The 19,034-nt window shown below is 31.7% G+C and overlaps 1 protein-coding gene across 1 annotated transcript in view; it reads right to left on the bottom strand.

The window, feature by feature from the left end:
- Nucleotides 1-351: 351 nt before the first annotated feature.
- EMC2 (ER membrane protein complex subunit 2) overlaps nucleotides 352-19,034 on the bottom strand; it is a 46,223-nt gene continuing 27,540 nt past the window's right edge. Inside the window, exons 6-11 of the mRNA XM_034966485.3 lie at nucleotides 17,326-17,411; nucleotides 17,116-17,175; nucleotides 11,283-11,364; nucleotides 10,354-10,464; nucleotides 8,109-8,213; nucleotides 352-758 (exon numbers count right to left, since the gene is read on the bottom strand). Coding sequence (XP_034822376.1) covers nucleotides 672-758; nucleotides 8,109-8,213; nucleotides 10,354-10,464; nucleotides 11,283-11,364; nucleotides 17,116-17,175; nucleotides 17,326-17,411 — 531 coding nt within the window. The 3' untranslated portion in view covers nucleotides 352-671. The remainder of the gene's footprint in view (nucleotides 759-8,108; nucleotides 8,214-10,353; nucleotides 10,465-11,282; nucleotides 11,365-17,115; nucleotides 17,176-17,325; nucleotides 17,412-19,034) is intronic.

The raw sequence follows: 19,034 nt of genomic DNA, 5'->3' as shown, positions 1-19,034 counted from the left end.
ATTTAAGTGTCATAACACATATTTATCTTAAGGCATTTTATATGTAAAAATCTCAATTATGTCCTATATCAAAACAAAAATTTTACAAAGAAATATTGCTGAACTTTGGAGAATGACATATTTTAAGCAAGATTCATCAGAAGGATATTACAGCAGATAAAACAATTCAAATAGCCCACTGGAATGTACAGCAAAATCCAATTCGACAATATAAACAAAGTTAAAATAATCTGCTTCGGTCAGCTACATACGCTGTGTCTTTGCTATCACCAGTAAGGAGTTAACTAGAAACTGAGTTCTTAAACAATATATCCACTGTGAGTATAACAAAATGAAGTTAGAATCTTCATATGCAAGTTTAATAAATCATCATGGTTTATTTAACAAGGTTATACTACATTAGAGTTTTATATATATACATGTATATGTGATATGAAGAGACTGATGTACAATCAATAAGTCTTAAATCTCTCTTCCATGGATTTCCCCCATCTTCCCACTTAGCAGTAAAAGGCATTTTTAGGTTTATATAAACACATTCTTTACAACTGCCTTCTTAACAGAAAATTACTGTAGTATATATATAGCACTGAGCATTTAGTAAATAAGTTACAGGCCAATAAGTTCAATTGTGCAGTTGTGAAATCTAATGTCAAAGAGTTTTTGAAACCTTAAGACTGGGTGATCTGCAATGTTTCCAACATGTCTTCGACAGCCTTAAGAGAATATTTGGTTTCCTTCTTACTTCGACCTGCAAACTAATTAAAAAAAAAAAAAAAAAAAGCTCAATTAGGCTCAATTTCAGTGGCAGGTTAAAAATGACAATCTTATCTTCACACTGTTAATGAAACTTAACATTGACTATTTTATCACTAGTAGGAAATCAAATATATTCTTTGCTTTTTCAATAAGAATAAAATTTGAGTATTAAGGACATTTTCCTTTAAGGTCTTACCTTCAGCTGAAGTGTACAGAGAGTTCACTGCACACTTGGCCAGTTTAAGTGTTTACATAATATAATAACCCATAAAATCATGTATTTGAAACTATCCTATTCAGACCAAAATAATATGAAATGAAAAGTATAATTTTAAAATGCAATTTAGCTTATATTTATGTAGTGTAGGAGTGTGAACCACTTCCACTTGTCTGATGTCTAAACAGATTTTTACAATTTCAAACAAAGGTACAATACAAATACAAGTTATTTCACTAAACACTTTAAAGTTGCAAGTACTCTCTAAAATTATTTAAAGTAGCTCATAATTTTTTTTAAGTTTCCAGATTTATTAGTTAACTAAATGATATGGTTCTGCAAAGAGCTGTCAAGTAAAAACCTATGCTACACATTAAAACAATGTAAACATGTTTTAAAATATGCATTTCTACTTTGTTAATTGTAATTTATTTACATTATAAAACTAATTGGGATTGGATTTTACTATGAAAACAAAATACATCAATATAATACACAAAATATACCCTATATTTGTGTATTTAAAAGCAAATTCATGGCATATTAAATTCAATATCGTACACATAACCGCTGGAGGGAAACACTGTTGAATACCACATGCTGATTTCAAAATGAGTTTGTTAACTGGACTGACAATTCCCATCATTTATCAGTCTGATTTAAAACAAAAGATTTACTATTTAAAACAAAAGATTTACTATTTAAAACAAAAGATTTACTAGATAAGTAAGTGTTCCTTAATGGAGATGGGAGAAAGTTTATTGTGTGTGTATGTGTGTGTGTGTATATATATACACACATATATATTATATATTATGTATATATTTTATATATATATATATGTTACCCATTTTCTCCCTGGTTAAATATGATTAAAATACTTGGTATTAGCAACATCTAGTGTTTTCAAGTTAACATCAAACCAGTCAATACATTTTCAAGTGAATGATCATTTCTTCAAGTAACAATGCTGTCTTAAGCACTTAGTACTTGATTTATGATGTGTTTCTTGTCTTCTGTAATTAACTTAATTTGGCAAACTTCTCATGACCTGTTCAGAAAGATTAAGTGATCAAGCACAGGTAACATCATAGAAGTAACAGGCTTCAGGAATTGGTAACCTGTCTCTGACCCCTCTGGCTATAGCTTAACATTATGATTCCCTCACTTCCTACACTCTAAACCATTAGATTAGTTTCTGTAGTTGAATCCTGATTTGAAAAAGTAAATAAAGGATGTTTCTAGGGGAAATGCCAGAGGAAAAAAAAAAAAAAAAGCTTCTCATAAAAATCAAGATCACCTTGCCTTTCAAAAGGCATCACGAATTTAAGGAATTCATATGTTAAATATGGTAACAGCAATATCACATTTAAAATTTTGTCTTTTTATAATTTCCCGAGGACTAAAGGCTGTGAGGCATGCTTATTACTTCTGTTATCCAGTTAATAAATTCACTTACACAAGGATTTACCAGAAACAGAAAGCTTTTACATTTACCACCATTTATGAAACATAAATAGGAATGGTCCTAATCAGATATTTAAAGGTCTAATTCTGAGAAAAAGTTGTATGGGTTGGGGGAGGGGTACAGAATAGGACATCACATAGTAACATTACCACGTAACATTTATTCTAATTGCTTTTAAATAGCAAAGTAAAAATAAAAAAAAATATGTAGAGCTAAAACCATAACATGTATTTTTAAATACAGTATTTTTCTTGGTTTATACTTAAACATAAAAATAATACAGTGTGATCTTTTAAAATTAGCTAATTTTAAAGAGTCACCTGAGATGGTGTCAACATTACTCACAACCAGTGCAATTTAGAATAAACCAAATAAATTTACTTGTGTCAGAACAAATAAAAGAAAGTTGGAAATACAAATCTATCACTTCAAATTTAATCTGATATGCAATTATTCTGTCTATTCCAGAATTGTATGGCAATTTAACTGATTAAGTCAGAATCATTTTTTCCCTCAAATCATGATTTAATTTTCTGTTTCCCAAAAGGATAGTAACAGAATCACTGCTGCAATCATAAATATCATATAAATCACTAGCACAGATTTACCAGTGCACCAAAGAAGGATTTATCTGGAAAATCATTGTGAGTAGGTTCACATTAAAGTTTTTCATGTGCATTAATCAAATGTGTCTGCTTCTAGTGAACATGCTAAACCAATTACCTAATTGAAGAGCAAATAGTAGCCATATTCTGTTTCATCATTAAGTGGAAACAAAGAAAGAAAAGCAGTTCTTGAAACCTAATTTTCCCTAATTTATAAATACGTAGAAAAATCACATACGAAATATTATATACTCTATACCGGTTTATATTCCTAGATATGATTAAGAAATTCTCACTGAGATCCCAAAGATTTACCTAGTTATCAAGAATGTCATTCTCTGAAAGTTATACTCTTTTACATTATTCACAAATACTGTATTTTTGTTTTCATACAGTTAGATTTTGCTTAAGTAAATCTTTCATAATTCTCTGTAAGATCTGTAAGAAAACTCACCAGAAAAAAACACAAAAACAACCAAACAATAAAAACTTGCTTATCAAATTCAGAGGTCAGTGATTCATGCATTGTAATAACTGAGATACCTTGCTTGGGCTTAAATTTACCTTTACATAATTTGTGGAAAATACATGGGTAGACAAAGTAATAGGAAAAATGAAATGGACTGTAAATGAATGAATCTCAAAAACATGCTGAGTGAAAGAAGCCAGACACAGAAGAGCACATAACCTATGAACTCATTTATACAAAGTTATAGTACAAGCAAAACTAATGTTTGGTGATAAAAATCAGATCAGTGGTTGTCTGTCTCCCAGTGGGGGATGAGGTTGACTGCAAAATGGCAGAAGGAAAGTTTCTTGGGTGACGGAAATGCTATTTTGAGTGGGGGGCTGGTAAGGGGATGTACATATTTGTCAAAACTCAGACTGTATACTTAAAATATAAGCACTTGATTACATGTAAATTATATCTCAATATACCTCAAGGGGGTCTTGTCACACTGAAGAGACAGGGAAAAGGAAAAACATAATAACTTATGTTTTAATTTCTTTAATTCTCAGAATATTTCATTATGGCCATCTTGCAGAAGAAAAGATACAGCAAGAGATGCTAGGTAATTTATCCAAGTTTGCATAGCTAATAATTATATCAGAGTCAAAATTTGAACCCAGACAACATGGGTTCAAATCTGTAATCTTCTCTTTACTACATTGAACTAGCTTCCATGGACGGGACTCATGATGGAACACAAAGATGGACAGAAACACTGGATATCCATATGGGGAGCAATGGACCCCCTATTTCACATCATACATAAAAATCAATTCCAGGCCAGATGCGGTGGCTCACACCTATAATCCTAGCACTCCATTGGGAGGCTGAGACAGGAGGATTACTTGAGGCCAGGAGTTTGAGACCAGCCTGTGCAATACAGCTGGACCTCATCTCTACAAAAAATTTAAAAGTTAGCCGAGCACGGTGACATGCGTCTACAGTACCAGCTAGTTGGGAGGCTGAGGCAGGAGGATAACTCAACCTGGGTGGTTGAGGGTGTAGTGAGCCATGATCATGCCACTGCACTCCAGCCTGGGCAACAGAACCAGATTCTGTCTCAAAAAAATAAAAAATAAAAATTAAAAATAAATCAATTCCAAATGGGTTGTGGATTAAATACAAAAAGTAAAAGAATAGAAATTCTGAAGACACACAGAATTATTTATGACCGTGAGTAGCAAAAGATTTCTTAAACAGAACACAAAAAACACAAACAAATGACTGAGGCATTTGAACACATTTCATTTCAGAACTTCTATTCATCAAGATCATATGAGCAAAAAAGTAAGAAGTTATACATATTTGCTTATACATATAACTAAAAAAGGGCTCATAAGCAAAAAACTAAAGAAATAAGTCATGCAAACCAATGAGAAAAACATTTCACGGAAGAGGACATCCAAATGGCAACTGATCATCAGGGACATGCAAAATAAAACCATGAAGTACCACTCTACATATGTACCAGAATGGCTGTAATTACAAAGACTGACAGAACCATGTGTTGGTGAAGATGTGGGGCTATTAGAACTCTTACCGCTGGTGGGAGTAAACTAATTTGGAAAATTGCCTTTAACTACTAAAGTTAAATATACATATATTCTATGACCCAGTATTTTCACTCAAAGGTATACAGAACTGCACATACATTCCACCAAAAGACCTGTACAGCAATATTCAGTATAGTTTATTCAAAATAGCCCAAACAGAAAATATTCCAAATGCATAGCAATAACTAAATTATAACATTCATACAATGAACTACAGAAGAAAATGAATGAACTACAGACATAAACAAGGATAAATCCCATAAACTGAATAATGATAGAAATATGCAAGACAAAAATGAATACATACTGGCTGATTCCATAAACTATAGGGTTATAAGTGAGTACTCTTAAGGAATACAAAAGGAGAAATTAAGAGGACTTACCAAGAGAGCTTTGGGATGCTGCAATGTTTATATTTATTAGCCTGGATACATTTACCTTATATTAGTCACTGAAAGGCACATTTATGACTTGCATCCTTTTTTCTGTTATAATTCTTATTTCTATGTTATTAATTTAGTAAAAATTGATTTTAAAATAGTTATGTCAAAAAAGCACTCTGAGTAGCTGTTTCTCATAAATATCTTAAAAACAATTATGTAGTATGCATAACGTTACTTTTATATTACACAAATCTTTTTTTTTTAATATTACATAAATCACACACACCCACACACCCCCAAGCCTACTCTGTGTGGAACTCCATTACAGATCTGAGCTATCCCAAACTGCATTTGAAGAAGCACAGTCTCACTAATATTTATAAATACTCTGACTTAGAATATGCCAACAAAACTAACATGCTCTATAACAGACAATAAAAATACACAAAGGTGACTTTCAATGATGTGATTATGGAGGCACTACATTTTTAAAATCTCCTCAATTTTCTCCAACCAGAAGGGCAAAAACGAACAACAAAAAGCCAGCACCAAAACCAACATAACAGAACCCACGCCCACAGAAGACATTTTCAAAAAAACTAGGTAACAGTCAATTTTCCAAACCCTAGAATGTGACTATGTCATCAAGAGCAGCATGACCAACAAAAGATTAACAACTGTGTGGTAGGAGAAATAGAAAGTAATAGAGGACAACCTACTACTCTACAAGAAACCAAAAACCAAACAAATTATGAATTCTTAATCCACTAAACAAGAAAACCTGAGATGATGCAGCTGCCAATGGCCTAGAAGTCTTCATAAGCTCCAAAACAAAGATAAATGTAAAAAACTGCTCATAAATGTGAGATTAGACAAGTCTAACTATCTAATATCTTAAAATTTCTAAAATATCTAGCAAACATCCTCTTCCAGAAGGACAAAACCTCACACCCTGAAGAAAAACAATTAAAAACTGAAACCAAACTGAACAGGGCAGAAACACCAGGGCAAGAAGGAGAGATGGTTCAGACAAGGAGGGGTGAGGAAAGGAGTGATGCCCAGAGGCAGCAATCCCAGAAGAAAACAAAACAAAAAGGAAGAAACACAAACTGTAACAACAATATGTAACATTTAAAGTGAGAGCAACACCTCAGAATTCAAGACTTTGAGGGCTCTAGAAATAGAACAGAGGGCTGAAGCCAGAAAATCTTTCTGAGTCACACTGAGTTCTAGACTGGCCATTCACACTCAGTTCTAAGAAAGACTGGCTATACAAAGAGGTCATATTTGAATTCTCTTTAGCAAAAAAGGAGACGGCCATAGAATAGCCAAGCTGGGAAAGCTACCCTAACCTATCTCCAACTCCCTGCCATTCCATAAACATCGTCTCCTAATAGTCCAGGAAAACTACCTCATTTAAACATGGAGGAAAGAAAAATATGAATCAAATTCATATTTTTATAAAATACAGAAAATGACAAAATAATTTGAAAGAAAATGAATAAAGGACATAGAAAAATGAAGTCTAATACATGTATTACTGAAACCCTGAAAAAACTAAGCAGAGAAAAAAATACTTATAATTCTAAAAGCAACTTTTCTCAAATAAAAGGGCTAAACTGATGTACTAAATGGGTGTACTGTGTATTTGGGAAAACTGACCCAAGAATAATCAATAAAACAAATCATAGTAAGACTACTGGATTTTAAAGATAAAGAAAAAATTCCTTTGCGTAACCAGACAAGTCACTTATGATAAAAAGCAAGTCAAGACAGCATCATATTTCTTGACGGCAACATTTTATTCTGAAACAGAATTAAATAGCTGGGCATGGTGATGCCTGCACCTGTAGTCCCAGCTACTTAGGAGGCTGAGGTAAGAGGATCACATGAAGCCAGGAGTTCATGGCCAGCCTGGGCAATATAGCAAGATCTCGTCTATATTAAAAAAAAAACCAAAACTGAACAGTATGCTTAAGATACTTAGGTAAAGTATTAACGGGTATATAAAAAGCCAAATTGTCCTTTAAATATAAAGGCTATAGACAAATAAGGCTAAAGACATAAGAAGATGTGTTTTCCCATGAGCAAATTTCTAACGAAAAATAATTTCCTAAAAAATCTGCTAAGGACGAACTTTAGAAAACTAAGATACACATGGAGAAGTTTCAGTAAAGGATCTGAAGTGTAAGCAGACTGCACAAACTTTGTTATGCAGTTTGATTAGTTTAAGGCTTTCTTCCTTCTTTTCTATTTCTTGAGATACCTATGATTAATAATACACTCACATACCCAATCTGCTTCTGAAATGTGACATGATATTTATTTATCCTTTCTGAGTTTTTAGAATTACTTTGCGTTTGCCAAATGCAGAACCACTGAGATTTCCATATGGTAAGGCTAATTATGAAATAATAATACTAACAGATTCCTCTTGAGGGGAAAAAAAGGTAATCTTAAAACTACAAATTAATTCAAAACACAACAAATTTGATAAAGCCCCAAAGGCATATATAAGTCCAACGCTAGACATACGACTTTGTAGTTCGTAGAAACAAAACTAAGAAATACATTAACTGACCTACATAGCAAAATGATCAATAAATACTAACCTGATAAGCTCTGTTTATTTGACTAGCTGCCCAACTAGCATATTTCATGTTGTCCTTTTTCGTTTTTGCACTTGCTTTTGGATTAGAAGCAATATGACTTGCCGACTAAAAACAAATAAAAACATCAAAAGCAAAATTCCTTTTTTGCTAGTCAAGATAATCAAAAACATAAGGGACATGGTTGCAATGGGATAATAAAGAATTTTTAAAAACTGTATTAAAATAATTTTTAATATAAACATAAAGTTGAATATTAGTGCTTAAAAATGAAAATATATTTTAAAATATAGTATAAATCCAAAATAGTGGAAAGGGAAAAGACATTTTAAATAATACCTAAAATTATTTAATTATGTACCTGTAACAGCTCTTAAAGGTAAAATTCCATATCATTTAAATAAAGAAGCTATAGAAGAACACTTTATAAACCAAAAGCACTTTACCACTGTAGGATATTACTGGTGTTATTTCTTATTACTGAATTACATAACTTGCCTATGTCAGAATCATAGAATTATTGAATATTTATAGAAAAAGGAAACTCAAAAATAATTTAGCCTGACATCCTACATTAATAGGTTAAAGAAATTTAAGTCCAATAAGAGAGATTTAACTTGACCAAAGCAAAATAATGGGTCTTCGAAATTAAGAAGATCCTTATCTCTAATCCATTTCTCTTTTCACTATACCATGAGTTTTCAAACTGTGTTTCAGAGAACTAATTAGTCCCTGCAATTTGATCCACCCTCTCCTTTTTAAAAATGTATTTAAATGAGCGGTTCTTAATCTGGGATCTGTGAAAGAATCCATAAAACCCCAAAATCATATGCTAATTATTAAATGTATATATTACTGTGAAGAGTAAGATATAACTTGATTCCTATTCTTAAATATATTTTACTCTTAAAAGAATATGACCATGTGATTCAAAAAAAGGTTAAGCCTTTGTTTTATGCCAGCCTGTGCTATAGGCTCTTTCACCTATGTCTCCCTCTCTGCCAGTGAAGAATCTATATCCCCAAATCTGGTTTTTATACCTCTATGACTTTAATGTTACCTTCTTCTTATGAATTTTAGCAGATGCAGTGGTTACGAGAAAAACTCTGGAGTTAACTTCCTGGGCTGGAAACCCAACTCGATCATTTAGGAGCTCTGTGCCCATCTTTGGGCAAATTAATTAAATCTGTGTCTCAGTTTCACCACCTGAGGATAGTATTGAGAGCACCTACTCAAACAGTTGATGTGCGGATTTATTGATTTAAAATAAAAAACAGAGCTCAGAACAATGCCCAGCACATGAAGTGCCATGTATAAGCTATTATTAATTTGTTGTATATTAGTTTTTAAAATTAGTATTTATTTGATACAGAGATACTTCTACTATAGCGTATTTTCAAGCCATTGCAATTGGCTTTGCTAAAATCCAGGAAAATTTTCTTGAAATTCATTTGAACCACCTTCTAACCATACTTTGCCATTCCTTTTTAAAAATTGTTTCATTTTTGTTTCTTCCTATTTCCATTTCTTCACTCAGTTCCTTTTCACTAAGCTGCAACAAGAAGACACTCATCAAGAAGTCAAAGGAACAGGATAAATAAAAAATTCAAAGAACTAACTTACATACTAAAGTTTATTTCTCCCAGTGTTTCTTATTGTAGAGAGGTGCTCACTTTATATATATGTTTTAAAGGTCAGCAGATTCTTCCTCTATTTCCCACAGCTCTTATTAATTGACTTTTCTAAGCTCTGCATTTGGCATACCTAAACAATAGGTCATTAGATACTTCCCACAATTTCCAAACTGTTTTTCTACACCATAAAAAATGTTTTAATTTGATGTATTAGGGATTTGATTTCCAATGTATTTTATTGGCACAGTTTAAAAATACCTCATACAACTATAATTTAGGGAAGAAATACAATAATGTTGGGCATAAACCCAAGAATATCAAAACAAGAAATCATGTTTTTTTCCTATCTGTCACTATTTAATTTTATAAGGGCAGATTTCAATTCTGATATGATAAAAGATAGTTTACAAAAAAAGAATGTCAAACAGCTAGGCTGTATTAACATTCAAAAAGAAAACTGGCTTACAAGCTATTGCTCAGAATTAATTACAGAAAAAAACATATGCTTATCACTAAAATACAAAAAACAGGAGAGGAGTGATTGAAGGGGATAGTTAAATGGATTTTAAGTGACAGATTTTTAAAAATAACATTAAACATGCACCTCAACTCACCATATAAAGTCCAAACAAAGCTCTCATATTTCTGTTGTTCAGTTTCAATGCCTGTGCAAAATACTTTCTTGAAAGTTCGAGGTTTTCAAGTCCACCTTGGGTATACTTAACCTGTTAAAAATTGCAAAGTGCTGAAAACTGTTTATTTTACTACTTTGAAATATAGCATGGTTTCATCATACCATAGGCATTAAGTAATCAAAACAGATATTCTCTGTAAACAAATACAAGATGTTAAAAGAATTCACCTAAAGGTTTTTAAAGCTAATCTAAAATTTCAAACATAACCTTCCCCAAAAAAGCTATTCTATTCTATGAACATTGAGATGACTGAGTAGTTTCTAAAACAAAAATGCTGCCGCAATAAAAAGCCAGAATAATTTCTATTTCAGCTGCCTCGCAAATGCTTCACCTCACATTGTATTTTCTATTACTGGCATTATAAATGTGGACTTAAATATTGAACTGTCCTTTTATAATCTGCATGGACATTCTTTAATAATGAAGTCCTTCTAGCCTTATAGCATTCAGTTGTACTGCTATTCTTAATAATATGCAAATTAAATAAATACTTATGTCCCAATTGGCTTTAATACAAATTTCCCAGCACATGGATTTAACAATCATAATCACTATAAATGTCTCACAAGCCATTAAGTGGTGACAAATGTGATATAACTTATAATTAGGAAAGAAAATAGTATACAAATATAAAAATACAAGGAATTTCACTGTTTTAAGTATGTCTTAAGTCAGTATTACCACTGCAATGTTAAAAATTTTAAACTTTTATTCCCACAATTCAATGCTCATCAGACGTTTTAAATATTTATATACTTGCTTAACATCAAGGAAATATTCTTAGTTCTATAATAACACCGAATAGTAACCAAAATAAAATTATATGCCATTGTTCTGAAAACACTTACTTCAGCATACTGCTGACAGTATAAGTGGTTGTGTGGATTAGTCATCATTAGTTCCTCTAAACAAAAGGCTGCTTTTGCATAGCTAAAAACACATCAAGAGGAGAAATTAATTTTAAAAGTCACAAATTTTTATCTTAGTTAAACATTGAAATAATTTAAAAACAACTTTAGTCATGTTAAACAATTTATTCCCAATATAATTTACATAGCTTTATTAATAAAGTATTTGTCATCTGAAATTCATAAATATCAATGACATTAAATTTTATCATGAAATTAATAAACACAGGCTTAAATCTTAAAGCAGCCTGTAAACAATCAATAGATACTACATTTCAAAAATTGGGTCACTCCTACTACATCCCATCACTACTAATAAGAAGGGCTTCAAGACCTTGGATCAAGCTGTATATAAAATAACTTCTGGAAGTTGACTGATCATTTAAAAAAATATTCAAACAGCTAATGTGTAAGGAGAAAATAAACATTTTATTAAATATTCTCTACTCACTAAAAATTCTTCACAGGCATATATTTACCAACATATTCTATTACAAAGATTTCTCTCATTACTTAAGTTCACTGTCAAATACCAAATTATAATGAAGTTATAAATTTCTAAGCCCATGAAAAACAGATCAAGTTGGTTTTGATATATACTGTACTATTATTTAATCTTGTGGTAGAATAAACAAAAATCTTGCTGAAAACCTAAGGAAAGAGAACTGCCAGAAAGAGCTCTGGAAAAACATTTTAAAGCATGTGACTATAATTCACTAAATATATTTTAAATGTTTAATGCCATGTGACTATCCTCACTATCTACAGGAAATTCTAATGAACACAGGTGTTACAAGATTTCTTCCCAGTGAGGAAGTGATGACACTACCCAACAAAAAGAGGCTACCTAAAGTTATTTTTGGCATTTACCAATATACAAAGGGATCTACCTTTACACTACTGCCTGATATACTTTTAAAAATTATTTTCCTGTTTCACACATGTATACTAATAATAGCTTTTACTAAATGCTTATTACGTGTCATGCATTGTTCTAAATGTGTTACATGTATTAACTCATTTAATCCTACCAAAACCCTAGGAAGAAGGAAATTATTATCAACATGCTAGAGCTGAGAATACTGAGGCACAGAGATGTAAACTGAATCCCAGGCTGTGCCACTCCAGACAGCCTGTACTCTTCAACCACTACATATGCTGCTTATATGCATTACACATCACATTGAAAAACTGAAGATGTCAATGGTAACATGAAAATGTGTACAGCAGTCACACCCAAAGGGACTGAGGAAAAAAAAATACACCCTGCAGATTACCTAATAATTACAGCATTTTAGATTTATGAAGGACCACATACATATATGTATGTGTGTGCGTGTGTGTGTACTCTCATCCAAGATCATGCAGCTATTTAGCCCTTTCCATTTTTAAATTCAAAACCTAGCATTGGTTCTTGACACATGATAGGTATTTAATAAGACTGAACAAATGATTGAATAAATGTCTAAAACAAATGTGTTATGACTACCTACCTAATATATATTTATCACTCGAAAAGAAAAGGGAAAATTTGTCTCTACCTTAAACACTTTATCAAAAGACAGTCCTCTTCTAAATGTGTTCCTTTAATTATTAATAGTATGATGCCAAAAATTCATATTGAGACTAAGAATAAAAGTTCTTAGACATTTAAATGGGTTGAGCACAACTGTGACACTGGTGCATAAAGCAAGATAAAATGGGCAGGTAGTAGCAGCTCTTAGGGTAAAATGAATACCAAGATATTTTCTCAAAAATCAATTAGCATCACATATGAGAAAAGGACTCCTTCCCCCAATTTTATAAAGTACAGTATCAAACTAATTTTGTGGATGAAATATAGAATTAAATAAAATTAGAGCTAGAAGGAGCTCAACAGATGGTCTAGTCCAGCTTTTCTAGGCCATTGTTAGGCCACACAGAAAGTGACTATTTCCTCAGTCTTGTCAGGGATAATACATAGCCAGTACTATTCTAGGTGCATACAGAAGTTAATTCATTATACACAGTGACTCAACAAGACTAAGAATAGAGAAGTAAAAATAATTTGAATCTACTTAAAACAGAATAACAATTGTTATTACAATATTAGAGTCAGTACTAGAACTAAATAAAGTTTTCTTCTCTTCCTTACAAAAGTATATATAACTAAAGGTTACAGTTATTTGGTACTGTATGTTACTTTACCAACATCACAATTTTTCCTTAAAGAATTGTGGTAATTCCCTTTGATATGGAATTTTAAAAGGCTGGACTTATGAAAAGGAACTATAATCACAATCATAATTAATGTATAATACTAATTGTTCCCTGCTGTATAGTATCTAGTTTCAATAACAAATGAAGTAAAAAAATTTGTCTTTCATAATGTGAATGTATTTTTGCTTACAAAGGTTGAGTATGCCTTAACCAAAATGCTTGGGACCAGAAATGTTTCAGATTTCAGAAGTTTTCAGATTTTAAAATATCTGCATTCTTACTGGTTGAACATCCCTAACGCAAAAACCCCAAATCCAAAATGCTCCAATGAGCATTTCCTTTGAGCATCATGTTGGCACTCAAAGTTTCAGATTTTGGAGTATTGTGGATTTCAGATTTTCAGGTTATGGATACTTAACCTATAATACATATTGGTAGTGCTGACACAAAAAAATTAACTGTAGTTTTAAAACTTTAGAACAAGTGTCTCAATATGGTCAATGGATGTAACATATATCCCTGGAATAACTAAAAACAAACTATAAATCAGAAACAAACATAAAAGTAACTTAAAAATATAAAAAGGTTACATGGCACAATTCTATATCCCTTTTTCTCTCTATAGAAACATTAAATAGGGCTATATGAAAATTATACTATAGATATTTATTTGGAGTTTAAAAATTCCAGAGCTGGGCACAGTGACACACCTGTAGTGCCAGCTACACAAAAGGCTGAGGTGGGAAGAGTACTTTAGCCCAGGAGCTCAAGTCTAGCCTGGGAAATGTTGTAGACTCTGTCTCTTAAAGAAAAAAAATAGTTCTAGATATAGGCTACCAAAGCTGCCTGCGACCTATTATACTTAAAAAACCTTATAACTGTTCATATGCAGAAAGGAATATCGAATGTTAAATATATCTAACATTTTCGAAACTGCTACATTTTTGCCACTGTGTCCGCAAGACTGGTGCTAAAACTGATATCCTACGATAATTTAACATTCCACCAAAAAATTCCTGCCTCCTATAATGACTTGCTCAAACATGTCAAATGAATCAAGTGAACTGATTGTAATTTTCACAGTTTCAAAAAAACCTGTAGATATGTATTTCCAGTCACCTAAACATAAATATTCCTTCTAAGTGTTCAATTAGAAAAAAAAAATGGTCATTTTGTAACTAACTAGCTTTAAGACCAAAAAGACTTTTGTGATACTAGATAAAAGGGTAGGCTGACCATAATTATCATTTTCTCTAAAAAAATATTTTTAGGTGCTCCACCTTTGTAAATCTTCATTTTTTGAGATTTCTCAGTTCATTTCTCTTAAGTGTACATTCACCTCTGTTTCAATAAACTCTTTAGATTCCAAACAAAGCAAAACTGAAGGTGGTACCACATGGTGAAAAAAATAAGTAAATTTAATGGTAGGTTAAAAATAAGGTATAACCTAAATTTGATGATGAAATAAATATTAGAAATACATGCAAAAAAATAAAATTGCAAATGAAGCAGGGGGAAAAGGTGATATATTTTTAAGCTATTAAAGGACAGCAGACATGATAATGTTAAAAATTGATGAATCTGATTTTCTAAAAATGTAAAGTTTCTATAATTTTAAGAAGTCAGTATTTAAAAAGCATATAACAAGGATATACTTTTGACAAATGGTTGCTCTCCTTTATAAAAAGAGCTCGTAAAAATGAACTAAAAAGGTAGAACCAATTTCACCTATCAAACTTGTAAAGATTAAAAAAGAATCATAGTATCCAGTGTTGTTAAAGAGGGACTCTAGTAAATGCTGGTGTGCAAGTAAATTGATGTTACCATTCTAGGGAACAATCAGGAACTATTTATCAAAACCACAGAAAATGTACATCTTATTTAATCAAGCAATTTTACTTCAAAGAATTTAACCCAAGGAAACAAAATAAAAATGATCACTACAGCATTATATATAAAAATGTAAAACAACCTTTATATCTCCCTAGGAAACTGGTTAAAAATACTAGGGTAAATTAGTAAGATGAAATAATATAAAGCCATTCAAAACACACTGTAGATTGTTACAGTGACAAGAAATTTTTGAACAAAATATAACTAAGGGAAAGTATAAACTACGGAAGATAATTTTATTTTGGGCTTTTATTTTAAAAGATAAGGAAGGACAAAAACCAAACAAACTATAGTTAACTTAGGATGCTGGAATTACATGTAATTTTTGTCTTGGTCTTTATGCTTTATTGTGTTTCTCAAATTTTCTGCATTAGGTATTCCTTTAACTTGAAAAAAAAAATTTCCTTGTTGATTTGAAATGTTTTAAAATGCTTTTAGACAGAAAATCTTTAGAAAGTACAAAAAATGTTAAATGACAGTCACCTGTTTTAGAAACAAAATAAAATTAATGCTAATTATTTTTACTATACTCTAAAAATTCAATTTCATGTATTTAAATATAAGTATTATATACTGTTTCACATGCGTAAGAAATCATGAGTATGTTTACATATGTGTACATACAAGCATATCATCTATACTGAATGTGATTCAGGAAATAATTTCCTAATCAAAACCAGAATATCTGTTTCAGAGTATAGCAGAGAACTTGAAAAACAGTTCCTAGAATATAGTACACATTCATTAAATCACAGCTATTACTTTTATTTTAGCTCCCACTTTCCTTAGACTTATGCAAATAGACTACCTCAATCCTCTAGATCACATTATATATATAGACCACAGACAACAGACAAATGTCTTCATTCTGTTTCTCATCAGTTGTTTGTAGTATGAGAACAAGGTTAAATATTCATGCACAAGAAAATGCGCATGAGAATCTGATTCTATTCTGTCAAAAAGAAGGAAAAGAAACAATGTCATATACTTCAGATTTAGAAGAACTAAGAAAAAAAAATAACACGCCTCTGGATGGAGGTTAGCATTAATGCTGTAATATTAGAAAACTTGCACTAAGACTCTGGACTAATCCTCTCACACTGGGATTTCCTCCTGTCACTACAGCAATAAAAAAGCTAACAAAAACATTAAACATCCAATAAGCAAGATCCTAGAGCATTCAACATTCTTGATTATTCTCAGTTTTTTACCCAGGCAACAGAATGCTTCTACTTTGGAAGAGTTGATTCTCTTAGTACTAAGGCTAATACATGCATACAATTGACAGAATTTTTAAACAGCAGGGAGTATAATACTCTTTGTATATAAGAACAATCTGAACTCTAAAAATTCACAATTTTGATTTACCAAAAATAAACTTAGCTTAGCAAATGCAGGCCTTTTTATTTCCAAAGAATGCCATCTATATTTGAAAGAAAAACTTATTTCCTAAACATAAACAATTTGGCAAAACACAAATGACCTAGTTAAAGCTATTCACTTATTATGACCAGTGAATTACTGATTTGTTCTTTTTCATTTAATTGTTGATTTGTTCTGTTTCTCATTTCAAATGACATGATTCACACCCTCTCACCAATCCTTTGGAAACCACAGTGCTTTCTGAACTTACAGTGATGAAAACTGCACTCAACAAAATGTTGTGTGTTTAATAACTTACTCATGTTCATTGATGTAAAGTTCTGCAAGTTCATGCCAGGCTTCTTGGTCTCCAACAAATCTGGTGAGAGGAAAAGAAAAAAAAGTAAGTGTGTAGATATTCTGTAAATGAACAGCATGAAAACAAACAGGAAAATCAAATGCAAATTCCATTTTAATTAAAAAAGATTTATCAGAATAACAAAACACAATCCTCTTGTAAAATACTCACTGTTCCAGATACTCATTCAGCTCCCGAATGGCCTCCACATTTTTCCCCTGGGCTTTTCGAATGGCAATCTTACGCTTTCTTGCAGCCTGTGGGTTGACATTAAAAAAGGATTAGGCCCTTATGATTCCTTGGGGTTTTGTAAAGAAGGTAATTTGACTGTGCAAATTATTATCTCAATGCCAGAGAAATTCCATTGTAGAACTACTGCTTAGTGGGAGTTTATAAACATACCCCATGACATCCCACTGGGGAATTCAAACATTCCTCTAACAATCACATATGCTTTACTTTTGATGCACACAATGTATGCATCGTTTCATCCAAATAAATAATCATCCAGATTCTGATAATTACTAACCAGCAGGGAATCTTAATCTTTATCCAACTTAAAGCCCTTTACTCTGTCTCATTCATAAGATCTGTATCCTAAGAGGGGGAGGAACAGTGGAGATTAGGGGAAAAAAAATCTCACCATGGCATGGCCTTTGAATATCATTATATAAATATGTCTTCTGACAACTTTTTCACAATTTTAAGAGAAAATCTACCTATGAGTCTTTCACAAGAATAATACAGTCCTGAAATAAATATTGTATGATAAGCAAAACAATTAGAAGCTGTATTCTAAAGTTTTTAAAATGATAAACATAAAAATCAATGCCATTTATTGTGCATTCATCAAATATGTGCCAGACTTCTACTGTTTGCCAATATTGTGCTACACAATGAAAATATAAAGATAAAAAAGAAATGATAATTCCTTGCAGAAGCTCATTCTCATGACAAAAACATATCAAATAAAAAAGTTAATGCAGTAAGAGCAGTGACAGGGATATCTAGGGTGTTATGAAAATAAGGAAGAGATTCTGACACATGCTGTGTCAGAGTGGACGAACTGGAAAGACAGAAAGCAAAGACGGTCCCACATATGATACGCGTACTGAAACAAAGAGTAAGTAGACATTAAAAAACAAAACAGGAAGTTATTTATGGAAACTGCATAGTGGGAAGAACACATGAGCAAAGGCCTAGGAGAAAGCAGTACTGGCTGAAGTAAACAGTCAGGGACTGGAGCACACTGTATAAATTATTAAATTTACGTCCTCTCTATGTTTGCTTCAAATACAGAAGGATAAACAATAAACCATACTATAACTGAGGCCAAGCTAAACTTATTAATTATGAATAAAATTTCTTATTGTTGATATAATATTCCACAAGATGCAGACAGAAGTAAAATGGATGTGGTCTCTTTACAGTATCAAGAGCTACTCATTACGGGGTGGTAAGAGAGTGATTTGGCTCTGAAGAAATGAAAGTGAAAGTTTAGAGAAATCAAGAGACTAATAAATAAGGGTCAGAGCAATGTTTATAATATTTTGGGTAATTAAAAAATGATGTTTTAATAATATATATCCTTAAGCATATCCTGAGAGTAAAAAAAATAAAAAATAAAAAAAGAATCTATATCCTTAATTAATCAGGTCATGGCAAAGGCCTTTAGCACAATGCCTGTCACACAGTAGGCACAAGCAAATATTTTTAAAATAAGTTTACTAAGTAAAACAAAAATGTGCCACAATAAATGCAAAGTTTTAAAAGTCTCAAGAACTCAGAAGAAAAGTAAAAGTAAAGCTCTGAAAGTAACTCCAACCCTAAAGCCATTAAGAATTTTAGACTTAAAATGGGAGCATTGTCCCTAGTCCTCC

The sequence above is a fragment of the Pan paniscus genome, chromosome 7 (assembly GCF_029289425.2).
Source record: "Pan paniscus chromosome 7, NHGRI_mPanPan1-v2.0_pri, whole genome shotgun sequence".
Lineage (NCBI taxonomy): Eukaryota > Metazoa > Chordata > Mammalia > Primates > Hominidae > Pan > Pan paniscus.
This window is presented reverse-complemented; position numbering and strand designations above follow the sequence as displayed.